The sequence below is a fragment of the Clarias gariepinus genome, chromosome 17 (genome assembly GCF_024256425.1).
Source record: "Clarias gariepinus isolate MV-2021 ecotype Netherlands chromosome 17, CGAR_prim_01v2, whole genome shotgun sequence".
In the NCBI taxonomy this organism is placed as follows: Eukaryota; Metazoa; Chordata; class Actinopteri; order Siluriformes; family Clariidae; genus Clarias; species Clarias gariepinus.
In genome coordinates this window covers 5213356-5234845 of record NC_071116.1, presented here as the reverse complement: position 1 = coordinate 5234845, position 21490 = coordinate 5213356, and the positions used below count along the sequence as shown (strand labels likewise).

At 39.4% G+C, this 21490-nt stretch overlaps 1 protein-coding gene across 4 annotated transcripts in view; it reads left to right on the top strand.

Annotated features, from left to right (window-relative positions):
• The window catches only part of ksr1a (kinase suppressor of ras 1a), a 33284-nt gene extending 11826 nt beyond the window's left edge, over positions 1-21458 (top strand). The window contains exons 2-20 of one of the 4 annotated variants that reach the window (XM_053516256.1): positions 4139-4279; positions 8775-8922; positions 9231-9711; positions 10606-10784; positions 11609-11678; positions 13581-13664; positions 13785-13846; positions 13951-14060; positions 14630-14798; positions 15099-15140; positions 15759-15807; positions 15906-15975; positions 16064-16572; positions 18485-18581; positions 18680-18813; positions 18915-19046; positions 19124-19259; positions 19436-19569; positions 20332-21458. In XM_053516256.1, coding sequence (XP_053372231.1) covers positions 4139-4279; positions 8775-8922; positions 9231-9711; positions 10606-10784; positions 11609-11678; positions 13581-13664; positions 13785-13846; positions 13951-14060; positions 14630-14798; positions 15099-15140; positions 15759-15807; positions 15906-15975; positions 16064-16572; positions 18485-18581; positions 18680-18813; positions 18915-19046; positions 19124-19259; positions 19436-19569; positions 20332-20338 — 2754 coding nt within the window. In that variant the 3' untranslated portion in view covers positions 20339-21458. Of the gene's footprint in view, positions 1-4138; positions 4280-8774; positions 8923-9230; positions 9712-10605; positions 10785-11608; positions 11679-13580; positions 13665-13784; positions 13847-13950; positions 14061-14629; positions 14799-15098; positions 15141-15758; positions 15808-15905; positions 15976-16063; positions 16573-18484; positions 18582-18679; positions 18814-18914; positions 19047-19123; positions 19260-19435; positions 19570-19928 lie in introns of all 4 variants that reach the window. The other 3 variants (XM_053516255.1, XM_053516258.1, XM_053516257.1) reach the window with 3 other exon arrangements.
• Positions 21459-21490: the final 32 nt, after the last annotated feature.

Below are 21490 nucleotides of genomic sequence, written 5' to 3'. Positions count from 1 at the left end.
ACTTCTGACTTTCATCCACTGGCTGTCTGGTTGAGGAGGGGGCACTGATAGCTCACCATTTTACACATAATAAAGCATCCAACGAATCATAGATTAAACTGACTTCTTTTAACCAACCACAGTGCAGAAGGTGAGATTTCTCGGAAAAAGATAGGAAGCCTAACCTAGTTTCAAAGGTAGAGAAAAATACTTCTTCTTTTATGATATTTTCAGCAGCTTAAACACTTCCCAGTGCGTAGAACCACTTTGTGCACGTCAGATTAAATGTTGCAATCTGATTAAATGCTTTGTGCATGTAAATATACATCCTTTAACTGGAATGATTTCAATCGTGAACATAGATAATGCTGATGAAATATGAACTCCCCTTTCATAGCATTGCCTAATTTATGAGAAAAGAAGACGTTACTTTTTCTGACTTTAACCTGGTTATTTGACTTGTTAACGTGACTTGCAAGTCAAATGTATAATATATAATATGTACAATATCATGTACATGTGATGGATTCATTGTCATTCTTGGTCTGGGTTTAAACCTTCTTGTTTTGGAATTTGACAAAAAAGAGTGTTTGTAAGCATGATACATGGATCAAACTCGTTCATTTTGTTCGTTTTGAAAACCAATAAATTAATAAAGATGCACGGTTATTGTGCTGATAAAAAAGAAGGTGTGATAGATAAAGAATAACGCAACATCAACATGACTGTGGCATCAGCGATCTAGTCCTAGCCAATTCCCACCTACTCGCAGAATGTCCCTTATCAAACAACATCCACCAATCTGGAAGGATGGAAGCTGACCATGACACGTGAATCTATGGCAGCTTTTCGAACTGCAGCTAAACATTCTCGGAGGAGAGCACTAGCTTATCATTTCTATACCTAAGCAGCTCTGGTGGCTCGTGTCTTTTCATGCAATTTTTTTTTTTTTTTTTTTTGGCGAAACCTCAGGGAACAGTTTGTAAACTTGTCTAAAAAAAAAAAAAAAATGCTTTCGCATCCAGCTGTGTGTATGTTTGAAGAAGGTTCTGGATACAGTGTGGTGAGGTTGGATTTTTTTTTTTCTTCTCCGTGATGGCGTGACGGACCGAGCCTGGCTAGAAGCCCCTGGGTGCTGGCGTCCGAATTCGCGCTGCGCTCATTAAGGCTGGGATTAGAGGAGGCTGGCTGGCAGGTGGGTGGAGGTGTGAAAAGGATGACTGGCTTTATGGCTGCCAGCCTCCTGGTAACAGGGCTCGTGCGTGCGTCAGCGTTGTGCCTGCCTGGTCTCCTTCTGAAAGGACCCGTCTCAACAGGCCAGGCTTCATCCTCCTGTTCCTCCTCCTCCTCCTCCTGTTCCTTAACTCTCCCCCTTTAACCCCTCCACCCCTCGTCCTGCCTGCGTCATCAGCTGCTGCAGCTCGGCTGAGACGTCTGCACAACCTGTCCTCGTTAAAAGCGAAGCGAGGAAGTGTTTCTTTCCCCACACCACCCCTTTTGCATGATGTTTTTATTTTACAATTTACAGATTGTTCAATTTGCTGTTGCATTATTCTTTTATATTTACATAACACAAGGTTTGGCAATGCATGTACAATTATCTGTGCAGCCAGTAAAGCATGCTAAAATAGAGACACAAAGAGACAGACAGAGAGAGGCTGAGAAAGAGAGAGAGAGAGAGAGAAAAACAGATTAAAGGACATATGCAAAAGTTTGTGCACCCATGTTCTGACTTAGAATATGAACAACTTCTGTACAGTCTAGAATTCTGACGCACAATTACTTGCAGTTTATAATAATCACACATAGCAAAAAAAAATTTTTATAACATAAGCTGTGTGCAAATATATTGGCACCCATCCAATTGATGGATGATCCATCAACCTGGCCTAAATTTTAAGTCTCCTAACAGTGAAGTCTGGTTTGTATAGAGGTGCCAAAATTTTTGCACACGACCATAGGTGCTTCTGAACGGATTGAGATACCAGATCTCTCTCTCTCTCTCTCTTTCTCTTGCTCTGGTCAGCACTCTGCGCTCTCTGGAAAATTCCTCTTGTGCTGGCCGACGCTGTCTTGTTTGCGAAGGAATCGGAGGGGAGCTGCCTCACAGAACGCTCCCTCCCATGTCGCGTTTTGTTATTCAAAAAGATCCTGACACGTCGCCAGGGTTGGGAGGGAGAAACCAAAAAAAAAAAAGGCATCCTGCAAATCTCAACCCAGATAGACAGAGGCCCTGGGGGAGAGAATAGCCATGAGGAAGCGAGGCCTGACGCAGCCATGTGTTAGCCTCACTATGAACTTGCGAGTGCTGATGTCACTCGCTGCGACGCTCTGATGACACCCGGTTGCCATGGCAGCCGCACAGACGCCCCCCGAGAGGAGGTATGCTTGCTGTGCGCTTCCATATAATAACAGCTATTTATATCTGTTTGACGGGCCTGTTTGCTGGAGGGGAAATAAGCAGGGATTGTGGGGGAGAAGGTTCAGTCAGATGGCATGCTTACTGCACCGGGGCATAGAGCCAAGTGCAGTGGCATGATGTAGATTAGATATAATCATGTGACGGGCCTGACTCGGAGCCGGTCTTTTATTTTTTATTTTTTTACGTTTACATTTATTCATTCGGCAGATGGTTTTATCCAAAGCGACTTAGAAGCGAGGCAGAATCCGATCCAATTATAGAGCTTGCATAAGCACATAATTGAGGGTTAAGAGTGTTGATCAGACCCCCAACGGTGGCTCGCTGAGCGCTACAAACCTTCCAGTGACAAGCCAAGGCCTTAACCACTGAGCTCAAATTTACGTTTTCCCCTCCATGTTTTTCACTAACGCTCCAAAGCGAATCTAGTTACGTCTTGTTCATCCAAAATCTCAAACTTAAACCACACCCAGATTACTGACTCCTAATTTGGTCATTTCCCAATTCCCTCCATTGGAGTGGTAACTAGCTGTCCTCTATTAAACGACACCTAATTGAGGAAGGCTAGCTAGCACATACTTCCACTTAGACATCTGGACACACTGACTGGTGCTCCTGCTGCATCCCAAGGCAGAGTAACATATTTGGAGGAGTGTATTCTCTACCAGAAGCTTGCTTGTGTAGCATCACTGCGATTGACACCGTCGCCCATCCCACTAGTTTTAATGTTAACTTGAACGTTAACGACAGCGTTGTATCAGAAATGAATGGAAATTGAGATAATACATTTTGATTATATCATCTCTGGGAGTAAGATTGTGTTGTATTAATTCCTAGAAAGTAGCTAGAACTATAGAAAGAAAATAAATACTGTAAATACCAAAATCGGATTTTCCGTTCTGTGCACTTGATTTTCCGCCAAAGCTATTCTTTTAACCTCCTTTGAGCTACTATTGGACCTAAATCTTGCCTCTCAACATGCAGGGTCGTATTTCTGGCATCCTCGTGCACACTGTTTTGCGACAACGGTTCAGACGAATACCTTTATACGTCTGTCTATAATTAGCTCCAGCTCATTTGCGCTGTGGCAGTTACCCTTTCGCTTGATCACAGAGCGTGTAAGCTTGTGTAGCGCGACAATGATGGAAGAAGAAAGACCGTAAGTCACGTCACGTAAAGACGTCCCTGCAGCGTCATGTCAGAGAACTTTCGGGACTCTTCAGCCTGTAGTGGTGGTATCAAAAGGGTCCGGTGGTCTCAGCAGAATATTTCAAGATGCCTCAATTTAAACGGGTCAATTCTGAGGATCCTGGGGCTGTCTGATCCTAAATCAGCTTTTACACACTCTGGTTCTGTGTCCTTGGTGAGACAGTGGACTTTGTTGTGCATCGCTGTATGTTTATAGTGTGATTAAGGAGAAATGTAAGTGTAAATAATAATCTGCTTAACATTTAAACAAACAGAACAACTTATTTTTTTACTGCTGAAGTGAATAGCTTGTTAATGTTTAATAAAACCTAATCCCACTATTTTAACAGTCTTTGTTTACTTAACTTGCTTTAAAGTCATTCTTCTTACGCAACATCTTTGTCAACGTCAGCTGTCTCAACATGGCCACCTGTAAAATTCATTCTGATGACTGCCGTAAACGACTTTCACACGTTTCCCAAAAAAAAACGTTACTTGTCTTTGCTAACCCGCTCCTCCTTCCTGCGTCTGGTTCTCTGTTGCCCCCTGCAGGTGAAGCTCATGAAGTACATCTGCAAGCAGCTGCAGTGCAAGTTGAAGGTTCCGGAGACAGAGCGACCGCAGGCCCTGGACACGTACCCACGCCTGGGGGACTGGCTACGCACCGTCAGCCTGAGGCCCGAGCTCATAGAGGTGACGAGCAAACATGCAGCGTTAGGGACGTGTCAGTGTTTATCGGGGGAGGGGTGCTGGTTAAATGATGCAGGGCGAGTTTGCAGGTGCAGAATAATAAATAAAAATGTTTTTTTTTCACCTTTTTTTCATGTCATTTTTTTTCTGAAGAATTTTCCGTTCATCTTCTTCACTTTTTTTTTCTCTTTCGATCTATTCTCTTTATCTTTTTTTCAGTTTTTCCTCTTTTCTTTTCATTTCTTGTCTTTTATCTGTGTCCAAGCTTATTTGTTGTTCTTGTTTACGTTCCTTTCTCTCCTTGTGTCTTATTTTGTCTCATCTCTTAAGAATATGAGATTATTCCCTCTTTTCTCTCATAATCTCACTTATCCTTTCTTTTCTTGTATGCTTTTACTTTTTTCATCCTCTTCTTTTCTCCCCTTGGCTTATTTCTCGTCCCGTCTTTTTTACTTTTTATTCTTCCTTTTTTTTTCATTTTGTTTGTTTTTGTTCTTCTTTATGTTCTTTCCCTTTTTTTCTCAATTCCTGTCTGTTAACTCTTGTCTTTCTGTTTTTGTCTCGTCTTGTCTCGTCTTGTCTCTTCTCTTCTCTTCTCTTCGTTTTTCTCATATCCTCACTTCTCCTTGCTTCTTTGCTTTTATTTCTTTTTTCTGTAAAATTTTCTCTTCTTTTTCCCCCTTATAGTTTCATCATTTTTCTTTTCTTCTCCTTTAAGTATTCACTTTCTTGCCCTCTTCTTTTCCATCCTAGTATTTTTCTATTTATCTGCTCCTTTTATTGTTTATGCAGCATTTATTATTTCGTCTAAGTAAAAGCATTCCTTTTCTTTTTTCTCCTCGTTTTTGTTTCTTCTCTCCCAGCCGGATCGCTTTAAAGCTATCCGCTGTGACACACTGTTAGCTTATTTATACTAACTAACTGACAAACTAATAAAAATAACATAAGTATGACTGTTATCTGGCAACACAGGAAACAATCGTGTGTTGGTAAACCGGCTCTAGTTTGGACATCTATGTTTGTGTTTTTTTGAATTTTGACGTTACCAAAATTAAGAAAGTTTCATGCTCTAAACTAAATAAAAAATAATAATCCCCCCCTGAGCTGCCTTCCAGGTGGAACGCAGTGCTGGGACCTCAGGTTCATCAGTAGTTCAGGAGATCATTCAGTGACACGTGACCCAACTAATGACGTCTCAGACAGAACCTCTCAGTCCGAGTGTTTTAGAACGTAGTCGGCTTTGCACAAAGAGCTAACGCAAATCAGCGATTCACAGAGCAAGTTGCCGTGCACGTGCCACCCCACAGTGTCACCCCGACCTACAGTACTGGACAGGATTGTATCATGGCGCTGTGTTCCGTTCTCTTTTGAAGATTAGATTAAAGTACAATACTTGGCCCTGAGGGTGCACAAACTTTTCTTTCACCTACAGTATATGTTTACCTGTATTCTAAGTTAGTCTTTGCATATTGTTTATATTTAGCCTGAGTGTGATTAGTGATTCTGTGTGTGTGTGTGTTCAGTTATGTCTGCCTTTATTCTTCCTACAACTCTTTCTACTCAGTTGGTGTAAATTCGGTCTTGCATCACTGTCGGCTGCTTCAACAGCGCAGTGACTTTCTTAAATGAATACAGTGTACAAACGCTTTCCATACCTCAGGAAGGAAATGATCAAATCCTGCAAAACAAAAAACCCAAGAAGCATTGAAACATTCAACATTCAACATTCTGTTGGTTTAGAGAGATATTATTATGAATAATACAATAAACTAGGAAATGTAATGTATAGCACAGTTACATTCTGGCCTAGTGGTGTGTGATACTACTCAGTAGCAGTGTTAATAGTGTGTACGGTTATATTAGTAATGTTGCAGCATTAGTACTGTTTGTATTAGTATAGTTAGTAGTATTAACAGTAGTAGCAGTAATGGTGATATTGTTAGGAGGCGGAGGAAAAGCAGCAGTACCATTAGTAGTGTATATATATAGTAGCAGTAGTAGCATTCATAGTTGTTGTACAGGCCATTAAGAGTTTGGGGCAAAGTTACTGTAGCTCGGGGTTTAAGGATCTGGATTATAAATCAGAAGGTCAGTGGTTCAAACCCCAGTTCAAGTTGCCTTAAGCATGACCCTTAACCCTGTCTGCTCTGGGTTCCATATCATGGTTGATCCTGTGCAAAATAACGCTAGCAGTAACAATAGCACTAGTAGTCATTAAAGTATTATTAGAAATTATAATAATAATTATAGCACTAGCAGTGATGCATTAATAGTCATATTGGAGTTATTATTATTATTATTACTACTATTATTCTTATTCTTATAGCAGTAAAAGTGGTGTTTGTAGTAGTTGTTATACTGAAATAGATGAGCTTTAATAGATGGGCTTTTAATGATTAATATTAATAATCCAATAACACTCCTGTATTTATTATTACAGGCATTCAGTTTAACATGATAGCAGCGAAACAAAATATAAAACCCAAATTAAAGTTTTGTGCAGTTGGTTACATTTGTATAAACATTTTTGAATCCATGAAAATAAACCCCGTGCTCTTGGAGCTCTGGCGTGACTGCCTCGTCTCCTCCACTCGTACAGGTCTGTAATGAAGTAATCGGATCATCGGCCAGGCTTAATTAGTCTAAGAGGTCACATGGTGTGGGGATTGGTAGAAGGAACGAGAAAGAGGGAGATTCATTTGCATTAAGCCTCTCAGACAATAATGACCATCGGGTTGTGAAAGGGTGATGAGGCACTCGACTTTTTTATCCTGACACATGCCAGTTTACATTAAACAGGCTTCCTTTGACACAGTGAAACTGGTAATGGCATAACGATGATACGTTGAAAAGATTTCATCAAAGTCTCTATCTGTCTCATAGTCAGCATTTGACTTTACCATAAATTTGACTTTACCATCCAGATAATTTCTAGTCTTCAATTCAGATCTATTGAAATATTCAACAAGGCATGGCCAGTGTTGTGGAGTAATGCCAAACTGTACCAAATATAAAATGTAGCCAAATAAATGGGGTTTGAAAATTTTGAAAAAGTTCTAAATTTACCCATGTACGTCAATCTCTGCTGTAAATTTGATTTCTTCTTTAACTATTTCTAAATATCATGTCCACTCTATTTAGACAGTCTTGCTAAGGAATGAAACTTACTTTTTTAGCCCCTAAACCTGTAACTCAAATGAATCAAATACGGTATCTCAAAGCCAAAAATCAGTAACTTCTTCCAATAAGTCAAATAACTTAAAGCCCTTGATCTAAAACACAAATGAATCAAAGCACTAAATCACCCAACAATAACCAAATGAGTAGATATTAATTGACTTAAATCACTAAATCAAATGACTCAATGATTAATAGTAATAACTCAAATTACTGCAATTTCTATTACTGTAAGTATATACAGTGGAACCTTGGATTGCGAGCATAATTCATTCCAAAAGTGTGCTTGTATATTAAAGCAGATTGTCCCATAAGAAATAATATTAAACTCAGATAATTCGTTCTACAACCAAAACATATTCATATAAAAATGATTAATACAAAATATAAAGTTAAAACAAAACAAATTACCCTGCATTTGAAAAGAATTTTGACAGAGCAGTGTTTCCGTTACTGTGTGCGTGTTTGTGAAGCTGAAGTAAGACGAGTGGAGCAATAAAAACATTCTATTGCTTTAACAAGAACCTCTCTAATAACACTCGCTTTTTTCTCGCTAAGCGCACTTACAATGTTATAATAAACAGTACACGCACGCACAGATGTTGACTATGCGAGTGACGCACATGCACTGAGACTGAGCATGGGAGACGATTACCCATAATCGCGCGAGAGATAAGAATCATTGGCTCAGTTGTGATCATGTGACGCTCGACAGACAAAGCACATGCATACTACTCGTACATGAAGCCCTCGTTCCTTTAAGTTCACATTTATTACAAAAAAATTGCTTGTCTTACAAAATGCTTGCAGACCGAGTTACTCGCAATCCAAGGTTTCACTGTATAAATATCATGTCCACCCTATTTAAACAGAAACTTTTTGTATATTTTTTATATTTTTTAAATTTATAACTTAAATGAATTAAAGTTCTTAAAGCCTAAAATACATAACTTACAGTAAATGAGTCAAATCACTTAAATCCCTGAATCACTTAAAGCTCAGTCAATATTAACAACTTAAAGGACTCAAATAACTCAAATCCCAAAATCAGTAACACAAATTACATCAAGTATTCGTTGTCACGAGTTTACGTGTGTGTATGTCTACAGTTTCATCTGACTAAATGTAAGGCTTTGGAATCAGCATTAATAAAGCCAGCTGGATCACATGAATGTCAGAGCCTGATTAACATGGGATGTATAAACTCTATCTGCATACGGTCTGTTCACACTACAGAGTTAGAGACTGTGTAACGTAGACTGTGGATTCTCTCACCAGCCCTGCTGTCTCTTCTGTTCTCTCTACGTCTCATCCCGCGTAGGCGCTGCCTGTGAAATTGTCGTTGGATGCCTTGCTGCAGATGCCCGGCGCTCAGGTGCGAGAGACCATGAGGAGCCTGGGAGCCACTGCGGAGGAGTGTGTTCGGCTCTGCGCCGCCCTCTCCTGCTTAAAGAGTGCCACCGAATCAGGTGGGCGTCCTGTTTGGTCTGGCAGCCTGCTCATAATAGCAGGAGTCTAGTTTTAATTTGGAAATAAGAAACTCCCTGATGTGAGAAGTACACAGAACATTTGGCTTGATAAATCATCAGAAGAATGTTGTTGCAAACAAAATAAAGAATATATAATGTTCGAAACAGGTACACGCGTTTGTGCCACAGAGCTGTTGAACTCATGAATCTGATTTTTTTAGATGTTGATGATTATATTTCTCTTTCAGCATGTCTTATAGTATTTCCTGATGTGTGTTTAGGGTTAACTGTGCCTTTTTCATTCTCAGGAGAGTGTAGTGAGGACGGAGGCTGCTGGTTTTCCGAGCCCACTCGACGAGACAGTGGAGGTCTTATCCCAGCGGACCAGATCCCTTTACTTGGAAGTCTGACACGCCCACACAGCCCTTCTCCTCTTGCCCGGCCCCCTACTACTCCCACCACACCCACCGTGCCCACCACGCCCCTCGTCCCATGCTTTCATTCGCGTCATCTTCCGCCCAACCCAGAGGCCCACATCTACCACGGCTACGCTGAGAGCTTGACAGACCCGAGCCCATACTACTCGTCCTGGCCTGTCCGTCTTCATGGACACTCCTCCACCCCGCCCATAACACCGCCCTCGAAGAGGAGGCATCGTCTAAAGCCACCTTGCACGCCACCACCGCCGTCACGCAAGGTACTCCACGTCCTGCCCAACATTACCCTGACACGCAGCAAGAGCCACGAGAGCCAACTGGGCAACCGTATCGAGGAGACACCCACCAACAAGTAGGTCACTTCCTGTTTTTGCAAAAAGGGCTATAAATTATTTAACACTTGGATATTGTTTTAAGTTGTAGAGATTTAACAAATCTACAGGTATATAGGAATGAAAATAAGCCTTTATGAATTAGACATCTTAATGTTTAGCATGGTTCATGTTTGGTGCATGTAATTTGATAATTCTGTTCCCCAGTCAAATGGTCCATGAGTGTCTTTAGGTTGGTATTATGGACTGTAATACACTCCCAGGCATTTAATAGTTCATTATCTAACTGCAAATAGTATCCCTGCACATATCCTTGTCAATACCCCAAAAATACTTGTGTGTTGTCTGTGTGTGTGTGAAAGCGAGAAAGAGAGAGAGCCAGAGAAATGTCACAACAGGATACACATTGAAGATCCAGTGTCCAAAAGAGGACAGCACATACACAGACACACACACACACACACACGTACGTAACTGACAAACTGCAAGTGGCAAACTTTAGTTGACTTGTGGTCCAGCTAGGGACCGTGGTAGGACCTCCGGGCAACATTCACACGCACATTCACACACTACAAGCATCTTGGGAACGCCAATTAGTCTAATCTGCATGTACTTGTGGGAGGAAACTGGGGCACCACTGTGGGAGGAAACTGGGGTACCCAGAGGAAACCCACCAAGCACGAGGAGAACATGCAAACTCATGACCCACACAGACCCCGAGGCGTGAAACAGACCTCACTGACATTTTAATGAACTCCTATAAATAAAAGCATGTCTGAATTTCTACATCTCTGAACATTACTCTTATCCCTGATACTTGACTGATTTCTGCACATCCAGTCATTTTTAAAATCTTGATTATTCATTCTCGTTTCTCAGCGACCTAACTGCCCAGCCTGTGTTTGCGTCCACAGGTGCGGGAAGAAAAACAAGCTGTTCCTGAACGTCCAGATTAACGGCAATGCTTGCGACGATTCGCCGTCTCGCTCTCCGCTGCTTTCCACGCGGACACACGCTGCTGTGCCAGCTACAGCCCCTTACACCTTGCCGGGGACACCCACGCTCCTGGAGGAACATCATGGAGGCCTGAGAAGTGAGATTTACACACACACACATGCACACACACAATCACACACACTGATATAGTGGGCACGAAGTAGATATGTAGTGCATATACTTAGATAGATAAAAAAAAAATGCACAGTAATGCTTCTGGGTAGTAGGATCGATCCTGTTACGGATTAACAGGGGAGAAATATTAAGGCATCAGGATTTGAGAACAAAATTGTAACACAATACAATAAATAAATCAATATTCATCCTACTAGTATAGTAGTAATCAATACATCTTACTGCATAGTTTTTAGGATTATTTCTGTTTGTCTTTTAGGCAAAAGAACAAACAAAAAACCATCTGCTATAATAAATGATTAACTCTAATGTTGATCCTGGTTTTAAAAAAAAAAAAGGGCTGGATATTTGCTCAGGTTCAGAGTTAAACGTCTCTTCCTGTGCTGGAGAGTTTATGGCTGCGTTCCAATTGCATTTTTAACATACACTTATCAACTTTCCCACTATATTCCCCTGGGAAAGTCCTTACCGCCATCTTGAGAGCTGTTCCAGTACTTTATTATGTCGAGTGAAGTTTGATAGATGACTGCTTAGAGGCCTATTGTGTTTCCTTTTCAAGACAGCCAAAAAAAAAAAAAATAGAAACGGCTTAGGAAACTCATTTGTTAATTCACAGTTTAAGTATTTTCTGATTGAGAGCCAACAGACAATGGCCAGATAATTGTTTGACTAGTACTCCGTATATTTATTTACAGTACGTAGTATGACATAATTTAGAGCCTTAATCATCACTTTAAAGATAATGTAAGGTGTCAATTCTTCTTCTTCTTTCTGTCTCGTCCACAGATAACATCACAGTCCATCGCAGCTCTCCACAGGCAGTGAGGAGAGACATCGGCCTGGCTGTCACTCACAGGTAACTCCGCCCTTCTCCAATATTTTTTTTTTTTAAATGAGCATGTTTACTGGTAAGTACGTTAATACATACCTATATGACATGTCACTACTTTTGTAAGTGAACAGTTACAGGAAATCAATCAGATTTAGGAAATTTTTATACTCTACAAGTAGAATCGATTATCATTGTCACATAAACATGAATGTGAAATATACACTAACTGGCCACTTCATTGGGTACACCCTGCTAGTACACTGTTGGATGCCACTTTCGTCATTAATTCTTTGTGGTTAAGATCCATCGTCATGTCCAAGAAACCAGTTTTAGATGATTTAAGCCTTGTTAAATTGTGTGTTATCCTGTGGTCAGGGGCTGGACATGGTTGGCAACAATACTCAGGCTGTGGAATTTAAACACTGCTCTGATGGTAGTAAAAAGCCCAAAGTGTGTCAAGAAAATCCCCCCCCTCATCATTACTCCACCACCACTTGGTTAAAAAGCAATAAACAATAATTAATCAAATAAAATGCAAGGCAAGTTTATTTGTATAGCACATTTCATACACAATGGTAATTCAAAATGCTTTACATAAAAGAGAAGAAAATAATTATAAACAGAGATAGAAAATAATAGCAATTTGATTAAAAATAAAAATGCTTTTAACATTTCTTAAAATTTGAGTTAGAAACAGCATATAAACAAAATATAAGGTAAACATAAAATACATTGCAGTATACAATGCATAAATACATTGCAAACCAGTAATTGGTATGACAACCCTGTGCTTAAAGTTAGAAGAGTCTCAGATACAGGGTTTTAGTAAACATCCTGCAGATCCAGACACAGTCCTTCAGTCGAACCTGCTTCTTTTTTTCATGCATCCAAAACACAGAAGATTTTTTTTTTCCTGTTTGATGACCTACAGATATATTATATTATATATTATATATATTATATATTAATATTTATTTTTTTATTTATTATCTTTACTAGAGTAAAATAGTATACTGCTGGAATGCTAATGTTTGGTAATCAGTAATGTTAATTTATTTGTACTGACTTAGTAATGCAGGTATAAAATGAACATGTATAACAAAGTTTGTACAAAAAAAAACCTTTTCACAGTTGTAACGAGATGTTATTTGAGGTACTGTTGCCTTTTTATCAGCTGGTCCATTCTGGCCTCTATCATCAACAAGGGATTTCCAGTTGCCGGATATTTTCTCTTTTTAATACCATTCCCTGTAAATTCTAGATAACCCTAGATTGTGTGTGAAAATTCCAATATATCAGCAGTTTCAGAATTACTCAGACCAGCCCATCTTGCACCAACAGCCAAGTCATGTTCAAAGTCTCGTAAATCACCTTTGTTCCACAATCTGAAGTGTACCTAATGAAGTGGCCAATGTGTGCATGTAAAAAAAAAAAAAAAAAAAAACAGTACCAGTCATAAGTGGACACATCTTTTTATTCAGTGTTTTTTGTTTAGTGATTTATTTTCCACACTCTAGAACAATACTGGAGATTTCAAAACTATGAAATAACATTAGGTAATTAAGTAATAACAGTCAGTTATTTAAAGACACAAAGGACAGCTGTTCTGAAATATTTCTTGCAAGAACAGTATTGTGTCAAGTGCGTTTGCAAAAACTCATCAAGCACCATGATGAAACTGGCTGAAGACCATCCCAGGAAGGCAAGACCAAAACTGAGCTCTGCTGCAGAGGAGAAGTTCATTTAGAGTCACCAGCCTCAGAAATCACAGATTAACAAACAGCACATCAGATTAGAGCCGTTATGAAGCCTTTACCTTTTTTATCATCGTTTTACAGTGTAGAAAGATACAGAAAGACCATGGAATATATAGAATATATAGGCCAGTAGATACACCTATGAAGTTTAACATGTGTTGTGTTTAAGGTTCTCTACCAAGTCGTGGCTCTCGCAGACGTGTCAAGTGTGCCAGAAGAACATGATCTTTGGAGTGAAATGCAAACACTGTAGGTGGGTTGTTAAAGCCAGAGTGCAGAAGAGGCGTCTCGTTCCCACCAAGGTCTTCATAATGGATATCATTTAGAGCGAAAATGAACGCCTTTTACTTAATGTCTGTTTTCATCTCCGCAGGTTAAAGTGTCATAATAAATGCACGAAAGAGGCTCCTCCCTGTCGGATATCGTTCCTTCCCAGTAAGTGGCCTGTGCGTTCCCTGCTCTGAGCACATAAATGGCCATGAGAAGGAAAAAAAAATTGTGTTCACCGCTACATTTCTCGTCTGCTCTGTCTCACTCAGTCACAAAGATCCGAAGGACGGAGTCCGTGCCGTCAGATATCAACAATCCGGTGGATCGTCCGGCCGAGGCACCGCAGTTTGGCACGTTACCAAAGGCAATAACCAAGAAGGTACTGGTCTTCATGATGCAGATCTAAAACAATAATCATAATATAGTTATTTTTAGTGTCTCTATGGTGACGTGACATGACGTTCAGGATGTGGGGAAGTTTTATGCAGAATAAATTTTGTATACACTGTGAAATTAAAGTATGAATTAAGTAGTATGCTGATTATTGGTTGAATTTAGGTTATATAAATAATAAATAATAGCAGGAGGGGTTGACGAAAATGTATGGATTTATAAATTGGTATAAGTTCATGTAAAGTTGCTTGTGAAATCATTATTAAAACATTTTCCTATCAGTTTAATTGCTCGTATAATAATATCCCCAAAAGTCAGTAAGGGTTTTTTTTTCGAATCTAGCCGAATGATTAAAGCATCCAGAAGGTTGTGGGGTAAAATACAAGGCTTAGCCCTTTGTGCAAGACCAGTACTGCTTGGCTTTATACTTGAATTTGGTTGTAGAACATGACGCATTTTTTATTTTAATGATCATCACCTGGCTAATAAATATTTATGAAGGGTCATAGCGTGTAAACACGTGACAATAAACTTGGTACATCATTCTCACCCCAGGAACATCCACCTGTGCTGAATCAGCTGGACTCCAGCAGTAACCCCTCATCCACCACGTCCTCCACCCCATCATCTCCTGCCCCATTCCAGCAGAGTAACCCTCCCAGTGCCACACCGCCCCCCAATCCTTCACCCAAAAACCACCGCGACAACCGCTTTAACTTCCCAGGTAAGTGTTGGGACACTACAGGATGTTCTCATTGCGTCGAAAGTGTCATTTATTATTAATGATGGATTTATTGTAATGTATTTATCTACTTATTTAAATTTTTTTTATTTTGATATAAAATGAGGATAATTTATAGGAGCATCATTTAAAACATTTAGTTTTACATAAAACAAGCTAATACGTACGGTACAATTCACAAGGCGCTTATCTGGGTTTCAACTTGGCTTTTAACCCCTTAACTTTTTTTTTCTCCCTTGTCGTCCCCCTGCCTGTTGATTTCTCCGTCCTTCTATCCCTAAGCTGCCTTCTACTTTCAGCATAGACAGCAGTTTATCTTTCCTGGTGAGTTAAAGGTGACCTGTCAGGTTTCACACCTTTGTAACTTTTTTTCCAAAAGTGTTTTGGTCCAGCTTGTTTGTGCAGCTGAGTAGTCTGGCTATTTTAGATGCTTTGGTTTTTGCTTGCCTATGTGAGAGTGTGCATGCTGATGCCTTGCTCTTTTCTTATCCTGACTATATTTGGGCAATTTTAATAGATGATTCATCACTTAATGAACTTTAATACACGAGGCAGTCAAGCAAGTGAAGTGCACTCAATTTTGAGTGCAGTACTTACATTAAAGGCAATGAAATTCTTCATATATTATATAAGTGTTAAGAATGAATAAAACCATGCCTTATGCATATTTATAGCTGATGTCTCTGAATCTGTTTTACCCTTATTCCCATATACATGTTACAAACACTTACATGAGATGTTTTACACACTTTTGGGTGCTACTGTAGAGAATTTAAATGATTTACATGGACTTGATATGTAATGTTGATTTTGTTCGCCTCCTGCTGGTGAGTCTTGGCATTGCATGTATGGTCAGTGTCTTATAAACAAATGTTAAGGGATTGAAACCAAACAAATTCCACCTGCAAAATCCAAACATTTATGATTTGTGTGTATTTTCAGATGTGTCTAGTTCCAACACACTTCATCCAGAAAGCCTACCGGATACAGTGTAAGATATAGGACTGATGATCTAAAGGAATGTGTTATCTCTAGTAAAGTATTGGTGCCGTTAATGTCAACTAACATTTCCACTTACCCCTTTCTCAGGAATGAGACCGACCAATCAGAGGAGGATGTGCACGCCGAGCTGGCTGAGGATGAGCATGAAGACGGAGAGGTAGGTTATTACTAAGATCCAGCCATGCTCAAACATAAAAAAAGTTGAAGGTAGACAATGAAGGGTTGAAAATGTCTTTTTTTGTTAGGAGAAAGAGGAAGCTGAGGATGCGGAAGCAGAGGAGCAAGATGAGGCGAGCGTGGAAGAGGAAGAAGGGCAGGAGGAAGCCGAGGAGGAGGAGGAGGAGGAGGAAGAACAGGAGGAGGATGATGAAGTGAGCTTTGAAGACACAAATGGAGGCTCAGATGGTGAAGATGATGAACTAGATGATCTGCCCAGTGCAAAAGGCCGTGGCCCCTGGAAGGGTCCTGTCTCACGCAAGCCCAGTCAGACCAGCGTCTACCTGCAGGAGTGGGACATCCCTTTTGAGCAGCTTGACTTGGGTGAGCTGATAGGCAAGGGACGCTGGGGACGGGTACACCGGGGCCGCTGGCACGGCGAGGTGGCTATCCGCCTACTTGAGATTGATGGCAACAATCAGGACCATCTCAAGCTTTTCAAAAAGGAGGTGATGAACTACAGACAGACACGCCATGAGAATGTGGTGCTGTTCATGGGGGCCTGCATGGCTCCGCCTCACCTCGCCATCATTACCAGGTCAGTCAGCTGCTGCACTGCTTTTACTCTTTACATCAATTATGCATGTAACATGTATTTTCATATTGATATTTAGTATGAATAGATTTGCGTCTGGCTTTTACATGGTTTTATATGATTTATGTTTTCAGGTAAGCTTCTGTAGGTTCGCTAGCTAGCATTAAAAGTATAATAAAATGTCATCAGTATGACTTAAAATCCCCTAATTGCATTAGCACATGTTGGCAGCTGGGTTGCATGAGAAGTGAATCTTATAAAGATTTATGGACATAATTCAAAACCTTTTCTTTCTTAAATAAGTTAGCTAGCTGAGTGGCATTAGGAATATGGATTATTACAAATATTGATATTAAGTTAATGTCCTCTCAGAATGTTGACTAGCATTAGTCTAATGATTATACAGTGGTATCTCAGCATACGAACGCCCCACCTCACAAATTTTTTATCTTGAGAACTGAAATTTTGAAAGAAATTAGCCTCGACATACAGTAAGAAGCATTTTTGGCATACGAGCAAACAAACCAAACCGGCCACCAGCATACATGGTAGCAAGAAGAAAGCTAGCTTTAAGCTTCGTTTTTTAAGCAGCCAGTGCCAAGGAGAATCATAAATTAAGATTAAGTGAGGTTTAATGTTTATTTATTTCATATTTTACTTTATTTACATATCTTTTCTAATTGTATTTATATGCAGAAAATATGAATACAGTGTTGGAAATTGGTAATATTGGTAATATTAGATTCCTTGTTAGATTTCTTTTATGTTAGCGTATTTTAGCTAGCTGGCTAGCATTATGAGTGAAGATTAATAAACCTTTTGGAATATGAGGTAAATTCCTCTCAAAAATCCTTGTATTGGCTTATCTTAGGTAGTTAGCTAGCATTGGAGTTAAAGATTAAAAGAAAATAATTAGGAATATGAGGTAAGATTCTCTCAAAATCCTCTGCTATTAGCTTCTTTTAGCTAGCTGAGTGATGATTAAATTCCTTTAAAAAAAATCCTCAGCTTATTTTAGCTAGCTGACTAGCATTAGGGGTGAAGATTGATAAATGTCTTTTGAATATGAGGTAAATTCCTCTCAAAAATCCTTTTATTAGCTTATCTTAGGTAGTTAGATAGCATTGAATTGAAGATTAAAAGAAAATAATTATGAATATGAGGTAAGATTCTCTCAAAAACCTCTGCAATTAGCTTATTTTAGCTAGCCAAGTAAAGATTAAATTCCTTAAAAAAAAATCCTCACAGCTTATTTTAGCTAGCTGACTAGCATTAGAGGTGAAGATTGATAAATGTCTTTAGAATATGAGGTAAATTCCTCTCAAAAATCCTTTCATTAGCTTATCTCTGCTAGGTAAATCCTCTGCTAGGTAAATTTCTCTTAAAAATCTATAAACACTGACTAGCATTAGAGGTGAATATTGATAAAGTTTTTTGAATATGAGGTAAAATCCTTGCAAAATCTCTGTCAGGTTAGCTAAAGTTTGCTAGCTTACTAGAGTATTATTATCAGCAAAAATTATTAGCTTTTGTAATTGTAAAGTCCTGACTTATTAGCTCATGTTATCATTAGTGATATAGTAACATAAAACGCCAATTCTAAGTTTGCTAACTCATGTTAGCAAACTGTTATAGTGTTAACTGTGAAAATTCAGAAAATGTATGTAAATTAGATAAAAATCCTGTCATGATTTATGCCCAATTAGCTTATGTAACTACAGTATCTGGCTAGATAAAGTATGGAGTGAAAATTACAAATATTTACTAATTCAAAATTCGAAATCATTTTTACCAGGTCTATAGCTGGCTAAATATCTGCTTATATCTGATAAATGACATGGCAGTGTCGATATAATTAAATTATCACGATAATAAGTTACATTCATTCAGTACTGCTTTTGCAATTCCTTTTTAGCTTCTGCAAAGGCCGGACATTATACTCTGTTGTGAGAGATACAAAGAACACGCTAGACATCAACAAGACAAGACAGATTGCACAGGAAATTGTGAAGGTAACTAGCATGATTAGCCTTATTGTTAACTTTCTGTAGTGATCAAAAGCTACCTAATACCTCTCGTTTCCCTTTGTTACTGATGTTTCTTCCATTAGGGAATGGGGTACTTGCATGCAAAGGGGATCGTTCACAAGGACCTGAAATCAAAGAATGTCTTTCATGACACGAACAAAGTTGTAATTGCTGACTTTGGGCTTTTTGGGATTTCTGGAGTGGTTCAAGAGGGAAGGTAAAGGCTTTCTTCTTCTGGTGATAAGACAATTCAGTGTAACAGTTATTTTTTTAGGATCCATTAGATATGAAGTGTTTGGTGTGTATGTGTGTGGTTAGGCGAGAGAATGAGCTGAAGCTTCCTCACGGCTGGATTTGCTATCTGGCTCCAGAGATTGTGCGCAAAATGAGCCCTGGCAACAACGAGGACCGCTTGCCCTTTTCCAATGCAGCTGATGTTTACGCCTTTGGGTAAGAACGTCTTTTATGTGTTTCAGGAGTGGAATTGTTTAGTGCTTAAACTAACAGACCAGTTGTTATGCTTTTAGCACTATTTGGTATGAGCTGCAAGCAAGGGACTGGCCGATCACTAACCAACCAGCAGAGGCCACCATCTGGCAAGTGGGCAGCGGAGAGGGCATCAAGAAAGTCCTTGCGGAGATCAGTCTGGGCAAAGAAGTCACGGTGAGTGGTCCCATACAATGATTTTTAAAGCTCAATGGCCTGGATGCATGACTTGTCAACTACAAAAGTTAAAAACAGTGTATACTGTATGTGAAGGTTTCCGTATCCTGTTTTGTATACATTCAGTGTTGACAAATCACAGTCAACTTCTTCATCTTGTGTAACCCTGCTCTCAGGAGATCCTGTCAGCATGCTGGGCGTATGACCTGCGCGAAAGGCCCACATTCACACAGCTGGCCGATATGCTGGAGAAACTGCCCAAGCTCAACCGCAGGCTCTCACACCCTGGACACTTTTGGAAATCCGCAGAGTACGTATCGTAAGCATAGGATGGCGATGCAGACACACATGCTCAGTGCCTGCCAACATTTACTCCACTCATGTGAGAATGTTTCAGCAGACTTGGAAACATGAGGCAATGTCTTTTTCTCAAAAGTCTTTTCAGTTTACCAGCTTTACCAACTACCAACTATACACAAATAGTATTCAAATTCTAACCAAACTAAACTACACTACCACACAAGAGTTTGTACACCCATTCATAAACATACATTGACTGTTTACATATGTCTAAAAAATTAGACATTAGCCAAAGATAGGTAAAATTTATTTAAATTTGTCTTAGCTAAGCTATTGTATTGTTTAAAACCTTTATTTTTTGTTAAACAGGAACGAAGAAAGAATGTTGGAGAACTGATGGACATATAATCCAGTTTGTGATTGGCTTATTAAAGTTAACGCTGCTACATCATTGTAGACGTCAGTCAGGCAGGCAGACAGACAGACAGACAGACTGACTAATTGATAGATAGGTAGATAGAGCGATAGAGAGATAAAGAGATATTGACCTTTACAGTAGGTTGCTAGGTTTTAAGATTAACATTGTTTTTATTTATTTTTTATTCCCCACCCTTACCCCTCTCTTCTTATATGTCCATGAGCAGAAACTACACTAACATCTGACCTTGTTTTCATATTAATAAACATCTTTTTTCCTTCTTATTTGCATGTTAACAACCCCACCTATTTCTTTTCTCTCTTCTGTCTGACTTTCCTTTTCACTGTCCTTTAGGTTGTAGCTGAAACACTAAAGCAATGCAAAATAAAAAATAAAAAAACCCGGATTTGCCTTGCATGCATCCTGACATAACAAACTCATGGATCCCGGGGAAAAACGAGATGCACTTCCTGCTCCCAACGTTTCGCCGTGTGATCTTCCGCCTTTGCTTGCTGTCCATGGAGGGGAGTGCGCTTTGGCAATGCACGGATACTGAGCGGCTCTCAACTCCAGTGTTTTTGATTATTCCCTCTGGAGTGTACGCTGTCAGTCTCTTTTTTCACTCTCTTCTCTTGGCGTCTTGGCTGACTCTGGACTTACGAGATGTAGCGTCTGCCAGGTGGAATTTTTTTTCCCTCTTATGGCAGCCCGTCTTTCTTCTTTTTGTTTTTTTCTATACTTTTCCTCCCTTGTGATTGGATGCACCACGCCCTTTTCTTCTTACTTGCTACACTTTCATTTTGGATTCCAGCTCTTTCAATGTGCACTATTGCTTCTCTGATACATAGGCTCACTGGTAACGGTCTTTCTGCATCAACTGACTATAAATGCTGTCACATAGTTTGCTGTATAGTGGTACCAGATGAAGCCACACCAAATGTCTTTTAAAAGAATTGGAAGGCCAGAAGTAAATGTTATATACCCTGAACCAGAATGATAAACAAACACATTGGCAATGACACTAGTAAAGGAAACAACCTCCAGCATGAATTGCATGTCTAAATAATCACACACTCACCTCAGAAGATATTTTTGGCTGAATAATGAATAAGTCTGAAAGTATATAACAATTTAAATTACATTCAGCTAATCTATCTTCTATACATATAATAAAAATGTAAAGTTGGCGGGTCTGTGCATTGGAGATATTTGCCAGTAAATTATATGGGGGGACGTAAGATGAGTAACAGGACACATCAAGATGTTTTATGGGATTTTTGTTTGTGCATGCATCATGTAAAAACTACTAAATGAATTCTATCGGGGTTTTTACTGGTGTATTTGGCTGAGTTTGCAATAACTCATAGGTTTTGTATCATCATCGGCCCACAGGATAAGAAGATATGTTAATTTGAAATTTAAATGAAAAACGCCTTTATAAAAAAATCAACCTTGGAAAATAAACTTTAAAATTCAACATATGCCACTGTACATTATACGCACTTATGAGTGT